Genomic DNA, 19,238 nt, shown 5'->3' on the forward strand with positions numbered 1-19,238 from the left:
CAGGAGAGTAACTACTGGAAAGAGGAGAATGGATTTCCCAGGTGGGGTGTTCAGGCCTCTGTGTATATTTGGTTTTGACTAGTTGTGCTGATAATGCAAACTGGAATGTGGTGTCCACTAAATAATCTATTTTTACATGTATATATATATATATATATGTATACACAGAAATAAAATTAACTTGCAAGTCAAGATACTTAATGCATAGACATTAGTGATACTTGGCATCTATCTCAATACTAGTGTTTTCTTTTCCCCAATGATCTTCTTCCAAACAGGAGTCACACAGATATTTGTTCATCCCACATGTATATTTTCCTTATCTCTTTTGCTTAAGCTTAAATACCACATCTGAGTTCTTTTGTATTCAAATCAACAAAAACCATGTATTTTGCACCTTAGTGCAATTTATTGTTTACTTCTTCACTTGTCCAGACATTTTGCTTCTCAGCCTCTCCATTCTACCTTCTGGATATTTCTTGAGCAAGATGAGAACCTTTAGGTATCTCCATTTCCTTGCCTTTCCCTTTTTCTGTTTGTTTCAACCAGTGCTAGCCACATTATATAAGACAAAATTCTCACTGTCCTCTGCGTAACATGTAAGTTCCCTATTTGGAACCAAATTTCAAACAGTCTGTTAAATAGTAGCGATTTTTGTTAAAGATTTCCGATAGCAGCACTGGGACATTAAAGGGCTTTCACTACTCTGCTTATTTAGAGAATATGCCAGCTGATTGCTAGAGGAAGTATGTCTAATGGCATAAGAGATGCAGTGGTTAATTCCAGCTATTGTGAGTGGACTTGGGGGAATCTTTTTTCCAGGTGTACAGCTTTCCAGTTATTGAAATTCAGGACCTTGGATTTTTTACCGAGATTTCTGCTTTACATTCATATAGCCTCTTGCTTCTTTTTTCCAAGGATCACCGGACTATATTTGTAGTGATACTTGTCTATTCAGCAGCAGCTGGAATAGAGACAGCGGTACAAGTGAACAGCTATGTATAAGTGACGCAGAAGATGGCAGGAAATTGTATGACTGGAGGGAAAGGGGTAAAAGCGTTTCCTTTCCCCACATGAGAAGAAAAACAAAATTGAGGCCAGGCCACTGGGCTTTCTGGTTATAAGACCATGACAAAATAGCAGCATCATGGCACTACAAATCAATAATCCACCTTCATCTAAAGTTCTGTACATCTTTGATGCACTTGTGTAGATGCATGACAATAATGTGAATGAGAGTACAAAGACAACTCAATTATCGTGATAAAAAAATCTGGTTTAAGTGCTGTGTCTAATAAACTGAAAGAAGTAGTGGTATAGAGAGATCAAATAATGAGTTGTATGTAGTTGATAAATTAGGCACTCTTTTCACTCTTTCCCATGATAGAAGACCAAGAATACAGCCAAAGAAATGGAAATGCAGATGCTTAAGTTGTTTCACAGTCAGGTCTCTAGTTTGTTTTACAGATTAAATACTTTCAGCTAAATGTAATTCATCAACTGTGAGCACTCATGTGGTGAAATTTGTGTTCATACACTTGTGGGGATTTTTATGCAGTAAATTTTTGGGCTCATGGCCAAAACATGTTTTTCAAGAAAGGCAGAGTGACTTCTCCTCCCCTCTGCTTGTGAAGGTAGTTTTTAAACGAGTTATCAAGTTAAGAAATAGAAACAATGCATGGGACGAGTTGCAGTTAATGATGAATAAGCAGAATGTTCATTGTAATGAAAACTGATTGTGTTCAATTTATGGGTAACCTGTAAGGCAGAGGTTTTCCCTACAAATTATTTGATGGATGACGGCTAATAACTAATTCATTCAGGAGAAATTGCGGTTGAATCAGGCACAGTTCAAAAACAAAAAGGAGTTAAGTTCATTGACTGACTACATACCCTGGAGTATTTTTTTATCAACACCATTTAGTTTTTATTCATGCAGTGATACTGTTTTCTCCTGGCAGCTCCTGTGGCAGAAGTTTTAATGAAATGAGTGACAGGCTTCATCTGTGTTCTTCAGCCTTCTAGGCTGCTATGGGCTTTTAACTTAACATTTGTTTTATCAACCTCATAATTAAGTTCTTTTTCTGACTAACTTTTTTATGCTGGGATGATAACATGAAGAATTTGTAGGGTATCTCATTTTGGTCACTAAGTAAAATTAGCGCCAGTGGTTTAGCGTTGCAGATAGTAGAATGAGTGAATATAACCTTAGGACATGGAGCTGTGAGGGTAGTGAGAAAAGAAGTCAAAGCCTTTGTGGGGTGAACAAAGCATCGCTGTGTCTGAACAAGAAGGCAGAGAGGTTTTTCCTGTGTTGTCACACAAAAATTAACAGGCTGGCAATATAAACACCAATAACAAATAATTCTTCTAAAAATAGTTTATAAACATCTGTGGTAGGGAGTCAATGTGTGAAAGGCAAGAAATATGCAAGGAGGAAGAAAGTTTTTTGGAATCTGGGCTGTTTGTGCAACTTCAAGCTATGTGGTTGTAATAGCCAGCAAAATAAAAGTACTTCATGGTTTTAAGCATGAGTCTAGCAATTTTCTCTGACCTTATCCAGTAAACTGTATTTCTCTATCAGATTGCTCCAGAATTACTGCTTTTAAGATTCAAGAAACAGAAGTGATTGCCAAGCCTTCACTGAAACCTTATAAAGAAAGTTTCTGGCGCATAGTTCATGAGCAGTACTATTGAAAGCAGATATGACAAAGCTGTGTAGTTCGTGTAATTGACTAAAAATTTCAGTCACTTAGTTCTGATGTTTATTGTGTGTTTATAAAGTGGCACTGAGAAAAGATTTTTGATACGTTTAGTCTAGTTTCCTAGCCTGATGAAAGTCTGTTGTGTAGCAACTGGATGAAACCTTCCCCATCCTGAACCCTTGTCATTCAGCTGCCAGAGCCACATTTTGTGAGTGTGATGGAGTCCTTTGCTTTTTCCTGTACTGGTTAGTCACTCTTGGCGTGAAATTAGCAGTGGGGTCCTGGAGGGTTGGCAGTCTTGCTGACTTTTTTTATACATGCCATCTAGGATTACCTCTCCTGAAAATAACCAGTAACCAAAAGCCACAGGGTATGAGAGTTGAAAAAACTTTCTTAAATCGTTCTTAAAGCTTATACTCAGCTATAACTGATCAATTTGATTTCTAATAACTATTTTAAAAATCCACAAAACCTTAGTGGCAAAACATTTTGGCAAAGGGAGGCTGAAGTTCATCTTCCCTGAACATCACCACTTCCCAGCTCCTGCTCCTACTCCTGACATTTTGCTTCATGGCAGTTTTGCTGTACCAAGGAGAACAGGGAAGAGCTTCCTCTTGAGATTTGTGGCAGAGGTTTTTGCTTAATTAACTGGCAGAGGGGCTGCCTGGGTGTGACAGACAGTGCCTCCTTCAGTCCCCAAGTGAGCAGTGTTAATTTCCTGCGAAATACAGGGGAACGTATTCCCATCAGTGTGTCTACACAACTCTTATTGATGCTAATGAAAGCTGGGTGCTTGTATCAAAGAGGAACTTGCTATCTGTGTGCCAGGGCTGCCTCCCGAATCGGTGAACGGTGGAATTGCATTGTCTCACTGGTTCTTTTTTGATGCATCATGTCTTTCAGCAACTTCATTGTTTTTTCTCCTGTTGCTATAGCTATCCTAAGCCACGTTTTCCTAAGAAAACCACAGAATAATCTAGTATAAGTTTTGTCACTATGCCACATAAAATGCTCTAAAGCTGGGATTTCTGGGAAAATAGCAGAGGGAATTTTGGCAGGTCAGACTGGTTCTTCTGGACTTGCTCAAAAATAACGGTGAATTTGTTTCATATGGACAGCTGTTTGTCTGAAAGCTTCCTTTAGTACAATATGATTCAGGCCCCTAATCCATCACTGGAAATCTGTGCTACCATCCAAGACACTTAAAGGAATCACATTTACAGTTCTAATTGATAGCCACTGTTTTGACAGGCAAACAGATTTCTCCTCCCAGTGGCTTCATGCAATTGGCCTCCAGCAGACCTTACCATTAGCACAATTCTACTGAAAAGAATATACAAGCTAATAATAAATCTGTAGGGAAGGATGTTAACCACAAACTACTATGTCTAATTAGTAATGTACAATAGCCAAGGCCAGGGAGGGAAGGTATTATTTATCAGAAGGACTGATTTTGACAGTTTAAAAATGTAAACCCATCTATTATTTATTATACTGAAACACATCTTTCAAAATACAGTGTGTGCAACTCCACTCTTATTTTGGCATTGTTTTCAATGTTTCAGCTTTGTAAAAGTGTCAGCTATAGTTGAGGTGCAGAGGTGGAATTTGCGATGCTTCCACTGTAGAAATTCATTGTGGAACGTAAAGTCATCTTGGGTTTTCTCTTTGCCTTTACAACCTCCCTTTCCTATTTAAGAACCATCTCTCTCCCTCTTACAAGTTTCCATTCGAAAGAGTCTCTTTACTGTGTACTGTCTTTTAGCTCACAGTTTCTCAAGCACTCTGAGCAGCACAGAGCTCAAATACAGACTAATGCAACCCACTGAGAAAAAGTGGAGACCGTTTTTGGTAGCTCAGCTACTGTAGAGATCTCTGCATGTCTCTACTGGACATTGCTGCACAGTGTCTCGAAGGCAAGAGTGCTGGTTCCCAAGACACATTGCTTTTGTGCAGTCTCCTGCAGAAATTTCCAGGAGGAGATTATTTCTGTAGCAGTGCAGCAGTAGAGCATATGAAAGGAGTGTGGAGCAAGGAGGGGGAGAAGTGTGTGTGTTAGGCAAGAAGAAGGAAATGAATGAGGAGAGAACTTACAGGAGATGGCGGGAAATACTCCGGGGGAAAAGCATCATAGCAAACTGGTGGAAAATGAGTCAGATAGATATGCAGAGATAATGTAATCATAGCTCTGAGGTGATCAGTAGAGAAAAAGAATAAGATCTTTTAAACTGGGCAAGTCATTTTTACTCTTGATGCTTTATTTTCTTTATTTGTAGAATGGATATGATGATATATGCTCAACATTAATTGATCGTTAGAGAGTCACTACATTCCCATAGAGAATGGAGCTTTCATGAAAGCTGGAGTGTTGTCTCAGTCAAAACACAGGGAGTGCTTGGTATTCCTGCTATTTTTCAAAGGTCATGTTTTTCCTGGAGATTTCATTGGAACCTGCAATGAGCGGTTTCACTTCATGAAAGTCAGATAAGCCCCAACAAATCCCCATTGTGCCATGTAAGGGGAGGAAGGCACGTGGTTTGGTTGAGAAGGTGAGTACTGCAGTGGTGAGATGATTACCAAGTCTGACACCTCGAAGTATCGTGGCTCTGAGTGCAGATGTAGCAGGCTTTCAGTTTTGTTTTGCAAATGTCGCATATTTAATTTGCCTCAGGACTTTGGTATCTGCAGTTCTGATAATGTCACAGTTGCACATTGTTTTTCCACAGCCAAGAGGTCTGAGCGAAAAGCATAATACATACACATACTATACATACGTATGTAGCTGATACTTCAGTGAACTCTGGGGTCATATGGCTAGTACTAGGGGAAAGAGGCACACAACAGATGAGGAGAAAGCATGAAAAAGAAAAAAAAAAAAACAACTCAACAGCCTGTTCTTGTCAAGTTTGGCACCCAAAGAGCTATCTTCTAGCTCCCTTCAGTTGATCTTTTCCCTGTCCCACCTTCAAGTGGCTCTCAGTTACCTGCAGAGGGCTGGAGGTGCTGGTGGGACACTGAGGCATGCTGGCTCTCACTTGACTGCAGAATTTCCAAACTTACATCCGAGAAAACCACAAAGTCAGCAAGTAGTTCTGGAGTAGTTCTGCGCAGGGATTCTGCCTCCTGCTTTGTCTTACTGACTGAACCTGAGAGGAATAGGTTCAGTTAGAAACTGCTTTTTCTTTTTTCTGCATGACAAAGAATAACAAATTCCTGGAAAAATTAGTAGCTAGCCTAACTGCCTGCTTCTCTCTTCTTTTTGTGGAGACATAAGAAAATGGTCGACTGTGAAATGGGAATTAACAAAACAGAGTCAACGACTTAATACTCTGGTCCTTTTCCTTTACTTTGAATATGGAGTTACCATGCCTGAGACATGGGTGTGATGATCATGTTCCCCTGGTGTTGTCAGGCTGGCATTTGCAGACTCCATATGGAGTAGGCATAGCTATGTTTCTGCGCACTGTCTGGGACAGAATTAGTATTCACTTCAGAAGAAAGTAGTTGCCTGTAGGGTGGAACCAAGAGGGGAAAATGGCTGATGCTGTCTGAAAGTAGGGAAAAATAAGACTATATGGGAATAATTCCTTACTTGGGTGGAAGGTAATCCCACAGTCTGGTGGACAAGTAGGCAGGGCTTGATGCATTGAACAGATTACAAATCAATTTTTTTCTTCTTTGGATCAAGCTGTAAAGTACAGCTGTGCTCTGTAACTGCAGTTTTTTCTTTATTGATGTATGTGATGTGGGATGCAGAATTTTTGCATTGGTGACCAAAAAGACCAGCAACATGGCCATCAGATGACTGAATCATTTCATGGAAAAAGATACATAGCTGCCGTTCAACATCACGATTTTCCTGGTCAGATAATAATAGTGGTGACCCCTTTTCATAAACGCTATCTCCAGCACTCAGACTACCTCAGCATATTTTCTAAAAATAAGTTCCATGAAGGATGACTTTTCGTAGCTGCCTTCTGTTGTCTATAGTTACATAGTAGCTGATGAAAGTTATTCCATTCCATTGGTTCAATAGATGGACTTCGTGATTTTGCAGCAACCAGTTCTAATGCAGGTGGCCCAAGTCTTAGGCTACCATCACGTTCCTTGGTTTTTGTCTTTGGTCATTTCATATGCTGCAGAAGTAAGGTTTGATATATGGTACAGATGGACAGAACTGCCCCCTGGTAAAGATTTCCTAATACCTAATTAGAAGAACAACTCACAGTAACTCACTTCTGTCTAAATTAAAAGCAAGTTCTAAGTTTAAAAAATAAGGATCTGGGGCTCAAAGACTTATGGAAGATGATAGGTGAAAAGATTTTGGGGTGATTATTTAGATTACCTTTGCTCTGCAATTTCTAGGCAGAAGAGCAGCCTCTTTTGATTCACAATGGCAAACAGCCTCCAGTCTTTTCTCTGATATCGAAACACAGATAATATTCAAGACTGATACTAGCAATGAAGATTTTCTTTTATGGCTGTCCACATGGTTGATACTCTCAGAGTAAACTTCACTGTGTAATTTAGGGCTTCTGTTTGACATTTCATTTCTGCACGTGACCCTCTCCATTGAAGATTAGAGATTGTTTACCTGTGAGGTGTTACAGCAAGCAGCTGCTCAGATTTGGTGCTGGGAATTCTTTCATTAGTCTGTAAGTCTGTGAACAATGTGATGATCCAAGCATTAATACAAATGTGATTAACTGTCTTTTCTCAGCTTTGTTTGCTTTGTTCTACTGATGCCTACAAGTTACATAATGAGTAGCATGTACAGGGTATGCATTAAAGGCAGTTCCCCATTGTAGCAGCCTTCGTGCCAAATCTATTTTTCTTTTAGCAAAACTTCAGTGGGGAAAAAAATTGCACTGTTGATTTATTTTGAGTGAACTCCTGGAAGGATTACTAAGTATGCCATGTGGAAAGCTCCTTGAAGCGCTGAGGGTTAATACTCTCTGCTCTAAATTTCAAATTCCAGATAAATATGGTTTCAGCTTTGATCTTATCTGGACTAATTCTTTGTCACTGTACTAATTAATTCAGCATGCTGCAGAAAAGATGCTAATTTGGGCATCAAAGAAATAAACGGGTGGAGGAGCACTGTGTTTAATCAGAGTTGTTAAAAAGATAAGGTTTACTCCCATTAGACTGTATCTGGAAGCTCAGTCATTTTAGTCTAGCTCCAGGAGCCTGATACGGTAAATTTAAAATTAAAATAAAAAGTACAGAAAAGGCACTTGTTCGCTTAATGTTGACATAACAGGAGGAACATATATTGGTATTAGTAATGTGGATTTGTTTATATTTGCATTTTCTACATAACCTTTTCTTTTCTGATGACCATAACCAGTTTAACTCTGATTGCAGCATTAGAATAACATGGATTATCTCCCAAAATAATTTGAACATGGCCAAATTTGAGGATACTCATATTCATGAGGTTTAGCTACATTTGTGAAATACAAGTAATAATTGTAGCAGAGGACATTTTAACAAATTGTCATGTGCTTCCATTGATAAATCAGACGTTAGGTAATTTTTCCCTTTTCATGGGAGCTGTTTTCGATTGCCTAAGCCGCCCAGTTGTTGACTATGGAAAGCTGCCGCTCTTGCCGCCTGCCTCTCAGTTGGTGCTGCCCTGGGGCTGAGCCCCAGCAGGTGGGAGAGCGGGGAGGCACCAGGCTAGCCGTGTTACTCTTTCCTGCAAGCGAGCCGCACCAGATCTAGTTAAAAGTGGAATTTTTTTCTTTATTTTTCCAAATCTCTTTCCAGTTTACCAAACAGTATTGGTGTTGTACATGGCACTTCCCAGCCCAGCAACGGTGTTCCCATTTTACCTCTTCCTTGATTTGGAGGCTTTACCCACCCGGAAGCAGGAGGGGCTGAAATGGCCCTCTCCTGTGTTGTTCATCTTATCAGGGCTTTTCTCTCACCCTGTCAAAGCAGGGCGGCTTGGTCAGAACCGGCTCCTGGGTAAGGCTTTGTCATGAGGACATCTTGTGCAATAGCTCTCATATACTGGAGCATTTCAATGTTGCTGGGGCTAAAGCCTCCACAGAGGGAATGGGATCCACTCACTGGGAGCAGGGGGCTAACAGTGGGGAAAGGAAAAGAAATGCTCACCCCTCCTGGCTCGCAAGCAGCCCCACAGAGCTGCCCTTTTGCCAGAAGTTTAACTCGTATCATGGAAGTACTTTCGTCTTCTTAGGTACTGGTGAAGATTTGAACTGTGTTGCCCAGCCCTTGCTGTGTGTGCTCCATTCGCGCAGTGTCTTAGTAAAACATGTTCTCTTCTTTCTATCCTTTTTTCAGCTGTTGCAAAGCTCTTGGTTCCACTGGTGTAATACTCAGTGGCATACTTCTGCCCAATGAGTAAACATTTAATAACAAACCTTTTAGGTATTTAGAGAGGCACTAAAAATGTAAAAGGTGTATTTCATTAATGCTGCTATTAACATAATGTAAAATGAGCCTGGTCTGTAATCACCAACAAGTCTGACTCACTAAGGATCTTTACGGCAATGTTTAATACTCTGTAAAAGTGTATGTATGAAAGTGATTAATCAAAGCACAGAACTGCTTCTAGAGTATTTCTTCTGCTGTAAAGCTGAGTGATAAAATAACTTAAAACACACGGCAGTAGTGGCAGTTAATAAGCTTTTTATAGTCCCTGCGTGGACCTGAAAATCATACCTTATTAGTATCTTTATCTTTCTTGCTCTCTCATTCATTCTTACTCACATTTAAATTTAATTTTAAGGGTTATTTCTAGCCTTTCATAAGGGAGCTGCTTTAATAATCTCGGCATTTTTCCCCATTTGCTGTGAAATGACTAGGAGTCAGAGCTTTTGTTATATGTACTTTACAAATCACTCTGTTTTTTTTACAGATAATTTCTGGAGATGTCAAGCTTTTATGACATTGTTAGGCTTTGTATTTTGCTTGACTGTGTTGTAGGCCCTCTTGAATTATTTCTCCCGCAAATGTTTGCGGTTCCATTATGTACCCTGTTACCTGTAGTGACACTTACTGATCTTGGGCAACTGAATTAAGAAATCCAAATTGCTGAATTTAAGCAGCAAGCTGCTTAGGGTTCTACCCACCAGATGTTTCTCCTGCTTAGAAGTCTGTGACTTTATAGACCTGCCTGCTTTTTAATCCTTGAAGCAAATATCAACACATTTGAGATCTGGAAGCTCACAGCTCCACACAGAAATGAAGTGTTGCCATGACCACAGCTTTAGGTCTTGCGTGTAAGTTGTTTATTCCAACTATAACAGAGCAGGTCTATAGGAGGTTTGTTTTAATTTTTATCCCTTCGAAGCCTCGAAAAGAAGCTTATGTATGTTTTAATGCTATAGCAAATAGAATGGTAATAAATACTGCAAGAAGACAATGCACATTTGGTATTCAGAGACTTCATTTAATTCTTCTAAGGGTAAAAAATTTAGTTATTTGCAGGGCACCATTTGAAATTAATAGAAATAGGATAGTTCCTCACTCTTGCACAGCCTATTTTCAACTGTTGCATATGGGCTTTTCCCATAAGGCTGAAGCACTGAGAGATCTGATCAAATAAAGAAAATCTCTGTATGCTTTTGTTTACAGGAGGACTATGTTCTGAGTAGTTGGAATATTAATTTTCTCAACTGAATAGTATACTAAGGTTACTGGGGCTTTAACTTCTTTAACAGTACTTCCCAGGCATTTACAGTGGATAATCAGAGAACTGGGGCAGTCACTCAACCTGGGAAGATACGAATTTATTTCCTTACTGTCTATGATTACAAGTGGCTTCATTTGACATAAATTGATTATAGATGGATATAGAATGACAGTATACAACTGATTTATTTGTTGTCAGGTCTTCTAGTTATATTCCTCTATTTGCTACACAAGGTTTTCAGAGTTACAATTCCACCAGATATTAAGTTGAAGAGAATTTTGCTGTACATGGTACAGCAAAACAGACCTTTTAAAAATTTGTGTGCTAAACGTTTTTTCATTCATGTTTTCATTCTTCTGACAATAGTAGTAATATGGAAGGCAGATCTTACCGGAGTCCAGTTATTTGTTGCCTGGAGAGCTGGAAACTTCAAATCCTAAAGCCACTCAGTTTTCATAGACTTTTAATATAGATTTGATTAATTCTGTAGTATAATTTTGACAATAGATTTTGTCCTGTCCTTGTTTAAATCACTGGAGGGCCTCAGACTGGTGTCAGTGAGAACACGATCAAACTCAGTTGGGCAGCAAGTACTCTTGCTTCTTGGGGTTTTGTTCCTCTAGGCAGTAGAGAACCATTAAGCCTGTAGCGCAAAATTACAATGAGTGGAAGTTAATTTTATCATTGGAGGCCTATGGCAATTAGAATGCATCAGTGAGCAGACCATAAATTTTAGGAGAGAGTGTGTAAATTCAGATAGAGATGATACTGGGTTTTTTTGTGGTTTAATGCTGTCTACTCTATATAGCTTTTCTTAACAGTGTTAAATTTTCTTTTTTTTTTAATGTTTGCAAGATTTTTGTTGAGCTGAAAAACATATTACAGTAATAATAAAAGAGAATGGATTTTTATGGTATAGCAACGTGCAAAAGAGGCCAAAAATCTGAACATTTCCCTAGCCCTGAGCTATATGCTGTATACTTAGTGTAACAGGTAAAAATTGTAAACCTGCACAAATCCCATCTGAAGCCAAAAATAGCAAAAAACAAAAGATTGTTTTCATCAAAACCAACTCACTATTCCCACTTTATAATTGCACTGGAACTTGACAATTTTATGGCACGAGTGGCTCTACCAGTAAACAGCACTATTTTTGCTGGCAGTTGTTACAATCAAAATTGTCACTTTATTTTATTTTAAATGTATTTCCCTGGTAAGTAAGAAATAATACCTAGACCTGAAAGGGATGTATGTTAAAGATTTATTTTTTTTATGTTTCCCTCGAGTGTGCAACATATCCAGCTTCAAATCCCTGCAGCAATACAAAATGCCCAAGAATAATGTTTTCAAAATCAATACATACTACAGTCGAATATGAGACTCCACAAACCCATAATTGAAACTGGGGGAGAAAAGCAGGCAGCCTGAATATAAACAAAGTACCAGAGCTGGATTATGACCAAGATGCAAGTGCTAATACAGTCTCTCTTGAGAAAACTGCCATGAAACCTTCCCAGCATGTGCAAGTATTAGAAAGCAGGGGTGTTTCAGGTGCAGCCTGCTGGTGCTGGTTCCCAGGCAATTTATTGTTTGGCTGCCTGACATCTCTGTAGAGAGCAATATATGCAGAGTTTCATCTAGCATTTCTTTTTCACCCGGGTTGTCGTTGTCTCGCATCTGTGAGCCCTTCTCACTTTGTATCTTCTCTGTGTGTACAACCTCTGTCTCGTGCTTCCCAGCTGCCACCACCACCCTCTGATGGGGTTTGTGGCTCCACAGTCTCTTGGGGCTGCTAGAACTCAGGAAGCAGCAATGGAATCAATGTCCTGCTCTATACTCAGGAAAAGCAAAAGCGTGGAAGGTATCTGCTGTCTTTCTGGAAACACTGAAATGAGTAGGGACCATAAAAAAAAGATTTTTTGTAGACGAGGTATGTATATATTTTGATCAAAGGATCCCTCAAAGAATGTAAGACACCATCTATCTCTATTGCCACACGTAAGAAAAAGGAAGAGAAAACCATGCACTGAGATATGACTCCTCCTACTTCCCAGCACAGTCCGTGGCAGAACTATGATAAAGCATCTCACGTTATTACCTGTAGTATTTGCCCTTCTTATTATTAGCACCACATGCTATGTGTCCGTCTCTCATGCCCATCATTCCCTTTCTAATCAAGTTCTTGTTGTCTGGAAAAGTTGCTGCAGAGTCCCTAAGAACTTCATTTCACCACAAGCTCAGAATTATTGATTAAATTCACAAAAAAATCGGATCATTAACTTATGAGCTTGACAAAGTATTTGCAAGGTTTCTGCTTTTTTCAGATGAGAAGTCTAAAGTCGATGATTTACAGCCAGAGTGTATGCACAGTAGTTCAGCTGGGGCAGTTTGGGCTGCCATGAAAACTAAAAAGGGTAAAAGGAAGATCATTGAGGCAATGTGGCAGACTTTCACAGAAGAGTTTGCAGTTTTGAGTGAGAGTAGTTAGTTTGCAATATGGTGTATTTAATGAAGTAATAATTACTTTTCTTTACATTGTTGTCACACATGCAAGGATACATTAATTTGCATGCGAAGACACAGATAGATCATTTATTTACTTGTGGAACTGAGAATTTCAAATTGGGGAGAAGAGGGGAGGGGTTTATAATTTTTGGACTATAATTCATGAGCATATTTGACATACTTGACCCCAGTACTCTGTCTAGCTCCATCAGAAATGAAATGTAGCTCACCAGTTCGGTTACCTTTTATGGGCTGTGTAAAGCAGACTTACGTTATGCATATTTGTACAGTGTATAGAACAGCGGTACCCCGAAACTGATGAGGGTCTCTGGGGAACTTCAACAGCATAAATATCATATGATAGTATATTACTAGGCAGAAAGAAAAATCTAGAAGTAGTTTTAAAAAGAGCTCTTATGAAGTGTCTAGTTTTATACTCTCAGAATATAGCAAGATTTTATTCTTTCTGATTGCATCCTCATTTAAACAAAGAGCAAATCTCTAAATTAATGAGAGACAATAGTTACTGGTAAGAGCAAAACATGTGGCCCAGTCTGGGTGCTCACACCACAGCCACTGCAGATTTCTTTCAGAGAACTGTCCTGTGGCAAGAACATCATTCAGATGCTTTAAGATGTGCCATATTAATAGTCCAGATCTGCAGTACCTTGCATTTCAGTTTGGTGAGGCTTTTCAACTTCGTTTGAAACAGTAGCTTTTGAAAGTATAGGGTCCAAATCAATTTGTAACCAGTCCTTCCTATTGCATACGGCCCATTTAATACTAGTAACTTATTTTGTGACATGGGAAATTCATGAGTGACTAAGATAAAATCTCACAGTGTTTTGATTGCCTAAAATTTCTGTGGTTTATGATAGATGAGTCCTGTTTTTCTTTTAGTAAATATTTCTTCCTGACTCCTTCCTTGATATCTTACACAGATTTGGAAAGAAAAAAGAAGATAAAAGTGGGAAAACAGATCAGAATCCAAAGCAGAGCATGCTTAAAGAGGAGGAGCTGGAGAAAATGAAAGATGAACGTGAAAGGTGAGTAAATGGTGGCAGCATCTTTGTTCATCAGATTAAAAACTTCAAAACAAGGGATTGCTTGGAGGGCTGGAGATGTCCCAGACCATGCCCACTGGCAGTCTGGTCCAGCAACACAGAGCTTTTGTCTGGTCTGCTGGCCAAGTCAGAGCTGCTGTATGAAAGGAGTTTGTCCGTCTCCTGCAGTTTTGTGCGCTTCACTGTGGTAACTGCTATTCAGATCCCAACTTCGCAAAAGCTGGTGAAGATCGGTTCCTTCAAAACCTGTTTCACCTCTGGCCATTCCCAAGACCAGCTAACTTAGTAGGTTTTTTCTCTTCCTCTCTAAAGCAAGAACCTCCTCCTTTCTCTCCTGATAGCATTTGCTGTGTTTTCCAGCACTTCAGATCTCTTTGACTTCAGCTGGCTGTGCCATCAAATGATAGTTTTTGTACTTGGGTATGTTTTTTTCTGTTTTGATGGTTAGCCACATGTTGCAGAAATATCTACTCAACAAATGCTGAGTATGCCAAGAGACACCAGGAAGAAAGCAGGTTCAAATGGTTAAAAGCGGGGTGGGCGGGCGAGATGGGCAAGGCCAGAAGCTGGATGCATGCCAGCTGTGAATTGCTGTACTTCTGAGGTAAGGCTCTGAGACTGAAATGGAAGGAACCACTGATGGGAATAAACCAAGTTTTCTGGTTTGTTCATAAAATACTCCTTTTTAATGCCCAGTCTTAGCAACTTTGTTATCTTTCCAAACAAGAGAATTTACAGTTTTCTGCTTTCCCCCATGTCAGCCCTTCAGGAACTGGGGACAGTTTGTGGCTGCTGACAAGGCTCAGGGAAATCCTCTCTCCATTTCCCCAACTCATCCAGATGTACATTGTGATATGCTGAAGAAGGTCTTTGTTTCCCTCTGATAGCTGCTATCAGAAAAGTTAAAGAGCCCATACTTGCTGACTCTCAAGAGGTGTCTGCATTTGCTGTAAAGCTTTCCAGGTTGTAGTAATACGGATTGTCAGGGCATGGGGAAAGCTCTCAGAGGTCTCTCTCCTTCACTGGAACATCTTGCTCCTTGGAGATGAAATGGAAGCAGATATGGTTCCTTTTTGGCAGGCGGGGCCTTTCCACACAGACTAGCCTTTGTAGTGCTGGAAAAGACAGGGAAAAGATACCCTGCTTTCCTTCGAGTCACGCGGTGCATTGTGAGCTGTATAAGTGGTAGCTAATGGGTTTGATGGGGAAAACAAATAAATCCAAACCCAACCCTTGAAGTCTGCTGCTGATATTTACTGTTTTGAAAGCTAGTAAGATATCCAGTTGCTACAATGCTGCTACTGGATATGCTTAGCCAGTGTTTAAGTATCTAGTTCATCCAAGTTAAGTAGTGTCAGGAGAAACTTTGTACCATTTATTTTAAAATTTCTGTGCTGTGTCCTTGATTTTACCAGATTGATGAGTGTCTTTATTTTAAACTGCTGACTCCCAATTTGGATACTGGCAATTTGAGAGGTATGTGTCCTTCATTTTAAAGAAGCCAGTGTCTTTTATTAGGATCCTGGCAAGCTAAGAAGCATGTATCCCATCTGTTAAAGGGCCAGTGTCATTTACTAAAATGTTGGCAGGCTGCAAGGAATGACCCCTTCTGTCTAGAGGTCTAACATTCCAATTGGACACAAGATAATTGTTCTTAATATTTCTTTAGCGTTGTATGCTTTTTTTTAAATTACAGTCACTGATTGACAGTAACTTGGTAAGGCTACATTAGAAACTGGCAGCTCAGTGTCTTCATCAGTCTGGTTTCTTTAGTAATGATTTCAGTTTTGACCTGGAAGAGTTTGCGACTGAAACAGAGAACAGCAGGTGTGTTGAGAAGTGGATGAACCAAGATGGTATTTTTAACTCACTTGATTTTTCTTCTATAATGCACAACAGAAATATCACGCTTTTTTTATCAGGTAATATTTGGGGGATTAAATTAAAAAATAAAAATTAAAAAAAAAAAAGAAGAGGACCAAAGAAATTTTCTCTACATTATCCTCAAAGAAATGCAACATGCGCTGTAAAAACAAACAATTGGCTTCAGCTTTCTAATTTAAGTAAGAACATGGCTGTATATGTTTGCCTACAAACAACTGTCTACAGACTGACTTTTGAACCCTTCTGGAGTTGATCATGAAACAGAAGAGACTATCTTTCCTAGAGGAAAATTATATAAGGAAGCTAGTTCTCATGTGTGGGTAAGAACTGCTTGGGAAATTGATTAAAATCAGTGGAAGGAAACATTGCCTGCCTTGAAGGTAATTCAGTCCTTTTGCGTAGTTGTTGACTGTTCATCTAGTGATGGTGCTCAGTAAGACAGTAAAGACAAGTTTTATAGCTCTGTCCCAAGATTTAGTAATGCTATAATGTAATTCAAGTCCAAGATTTTAATGCACATATTGGCAAAGAAAACCTTGTGGCACATGCACACCATAGATCTTCTGCTTCTATGACTTCACTAGCTGCAATCCTGCATACTTGGTCTCATATTTATAAAACAAAGCTTCATTTCACTTCACTAAGTTTCCAGCTTAGCAGAACATAGGCATATTTTCAAATCTATTCTTCTTGAGAGTGAAATGAGTATATGTTAAAACTACTAGGGATGTAATAGTAGAACAGACTACGGAACTGTTGATAGAAATGTAGCATGTTTTGTCCCCTGATACCTCTGAACAAATCCTTGCTTGAAGCTTGAACAAAATAAAAATTACTTTCCTAACATTTAACCTTTCTAGAATTAACTTAAACACGCACCTAATTTTACCTATCCAAGATTAGCTGTATAACTAATTCTTGTTCAGATCCTCAATGCAATTATTACAGTCTTAAAGTCAGGGTTTTTTGCTTAAACTTCAGTTTTCTTAAATGCTGACTGCATAAATATTTCAGGATCTGTCATACTAATTGATACTATGATTTTTTCATCTGACAGTTTCTTTCAGAAGCTGAGCTGTCCATTTTGGATGCTAGTGGAAGAGGTCAGAGTAGTTGATTTTTGGACTGGGTGTGACAGGATTAATGATCAAGTGCATTTCAGCATCTTAGCAGCTGCGGACCTTGCACGGTTTTGGATGTTGGTTTTGCATGCAATGTATGCTTGGCAGCTCTCCAAAAAACAGAATACTGTTCCAAGATCTCAGCTGAGAAATATTTTTCAGTAGGAAGTGCATTTCCAGTTTAGAGAGGAGTAAGGCATCTCTCAGAGGTTTGCAAAGTTTTTTGATTGGTATTGGATAGATATAATAGTGTTTCACAAAATTCCAGGGATACACTTTCTGTAAAGGAGGCAGTCTTCTTCGAGAAATTTTGACAAGTTTTACAGATGTGCAGAAATGGCAGATATGTTCACTGCACAATTATGGGTTGGCTGTGCAGTACAAACTCAGTGTTTCTGGCTCTGACAAGAAACATCAGATCTTATGTAGGTGTGCTGCATGAGCATAAGTGCATCATGCTCAGAATAGGTTGGATTTTCTGCTTGCACAGAGAAGGAATTGTACAGTGCATGTGCAACAAGTCTGGCACATCCAGAATGTGTTAGAGCTAGTAGGCGTATGCAGAGAGAGTATACAGCACTCACTCTGTAGTGCAGATGCTTCCCGAAAGGATTGGACTTGCTTGCACATTGGTCCTCAGCATACATTTGCCTGGCAGCTCCTTTTATGGGCTGCCAAGTTTCAGATTTGAACCTCAAAAAGTGAAAATAAATTTTGTATTTCTGTAGCCTAGTGATTTCAATTTCCATTCCACATTGCCCTATTCTCAGTTTTCAGTACAACTCTGTGCTGCCTTGTAGCTGCAGTTCTCTGAAGCAGCTCCACATCCTGCAGTGAAATGCTGACATCGTTATTTTTTTACTGCTTGTATTCCCTAGCAACCCCCACCAAGATCAAGGTCTCATTGTGCTCGTTGCTGTTAGGGAAGCTTGGTCCTGACCCCAGGCACTTACAGTTGAGGTAGAAGAGAGAAAATCGGGCAGTAAAAAAAGAAAAAGCATCCCGTGGGTGGGAATCTGACATGCAGGCCGTGCAGCTGCTTGTCCAGGTTCCTAAAAAGTCCCTATCAGGCTAGGAATTTGTTCCAGACCTCAACCCCAGGCCTCATTTCTTTTAAAAGCCAGTGCTTTATTATATGACTACTACTTCTGCAAGCTTTAAGTGGTTAACAGGAATTTAGGATGTTAGGCATTCCTTCTTTAGTAATAGCCTTATCTGTGTCCAATTGAATATGAATTCAGCACCTCCTCTAAATTTCACTATATTCTTTTTCTCCCCCTACCTCCCTTAGCTTTCCTTGTGCCACAGTGATGCAATATCACTGTAACTTGACTGGAGAAAGTCAGAAGTTCATGCCACAGTTCAGGAGGACTGATTTAACTGGTGATATAGTTCTCTGAGGTGGTGGTTTGTCCTTCCTGACACAAGTCAAGTGGTTCATTGGACTCAGGCCCTATTTTAAATAAACTCATCATTTTGTTCATGCTTCAAAGAGTTTGGCGTTAATAAAGCATGTGCTCCAAAGGTCTAGAATCTGCCCATAAAAGGAAAAAAGCAAATGCAATGTCTGAGGTTATTTTGATCAAGCTGACTCAAATCTGTATTTTTAGTGTGTTCTGTGTAAATTACTCAGAATTTATCATTTTAACAACAAGATGCTTGCTGCATTATTAAATACTGGAAGTGATCCTTTCTTTTCTTTCTCTCAAACAAGATTTCTCTTCCTCCCTTCCTCCATCTTTTTCCCACTCGTTTGGGCTCACCTTTTAATTTTCTAACATTTGAAAATCATTATAAAACAAAATGGATAAATATATTAGGCACTTGAGTTTTACACATAATAATTTGTTTGCCTTTCAAATGCAAATAAAGTGACTATCAGTTGAAAGAAAACTATTTTTTCCTGTTTGTTTAGGATTATTTTACTGGAATATTCCTGCTGAGACCAAAGGTTCTCTTCCAGCAGAGTTGAACGTTTCCTTGACATTAGAATAAAATTTCACAAAATGAAGTGCCTTGTTGAAAAATGGGGTGATTTTAAAAAGTAGTGTACGAGTTGGTGAATAAGGAGGTATTGTATGGAAAAAATAATACTCTCTACTTGTTCATAGGAGTAATAGTTTGTTGTTTTGTTAAAAGAGCCTTGGTTTTGTAGTTCTCATTGGAATTAGTTGAGGAATTTTTTTTAATAGTATTAAGTTTTTGAATAGAGTGTTAGAGAAGCAGAAGGAACATCTGGTCCTGCTCTTTGAACACTGAACTGAATGCCTAAGTTACAGTGAATCTCAGATTT

At 39.2% G+C, this 19,238-nt stretch overlaps 1 protein-coding gene across 3 annotated transcripts in view; it reads left to right on the plus strand.

Annotated features, from left to right (window-relative positions):
• PARD3B (par-3 family cell polarity regulator beta) overlaps nucleotides 1–19,238 on the plus strand; it is a 422,752-nt gene that overhangs the window by 311,529 nt on the left and 91,985 nt on the right. For all 3 annotated transcript variants that reach the window (XM_086465416.1, XM_086465413.1, XM_086465414.1), the window contains one exon: nucleotides 13,818–13,922. In XM_086465416.1, coding sequence (XP_086321542.1) covers nucleotides 13,818–13,922 — 105 coding nt within the window. The remainder of the gene's footprint in view (nucleotides 1–13,817; nucleotides 13,923–19,238) is intronic.

Source organism: Leptosomus discolor, chromosome 5 (assembly GCF_034619465.1).
Source record: "Leptosomus discolor isolate bLepDis1 chromosome 5, bLepDis1.hap2, whole genome shotgun sequence".
In the NCBI taxonomy this organism is placed as follows: Eukaryota; Metazoa; Chordata; class Aves; order Leptosomiformes; family Leptosomidae; genus Leptosomus; species Leptosomus discolor.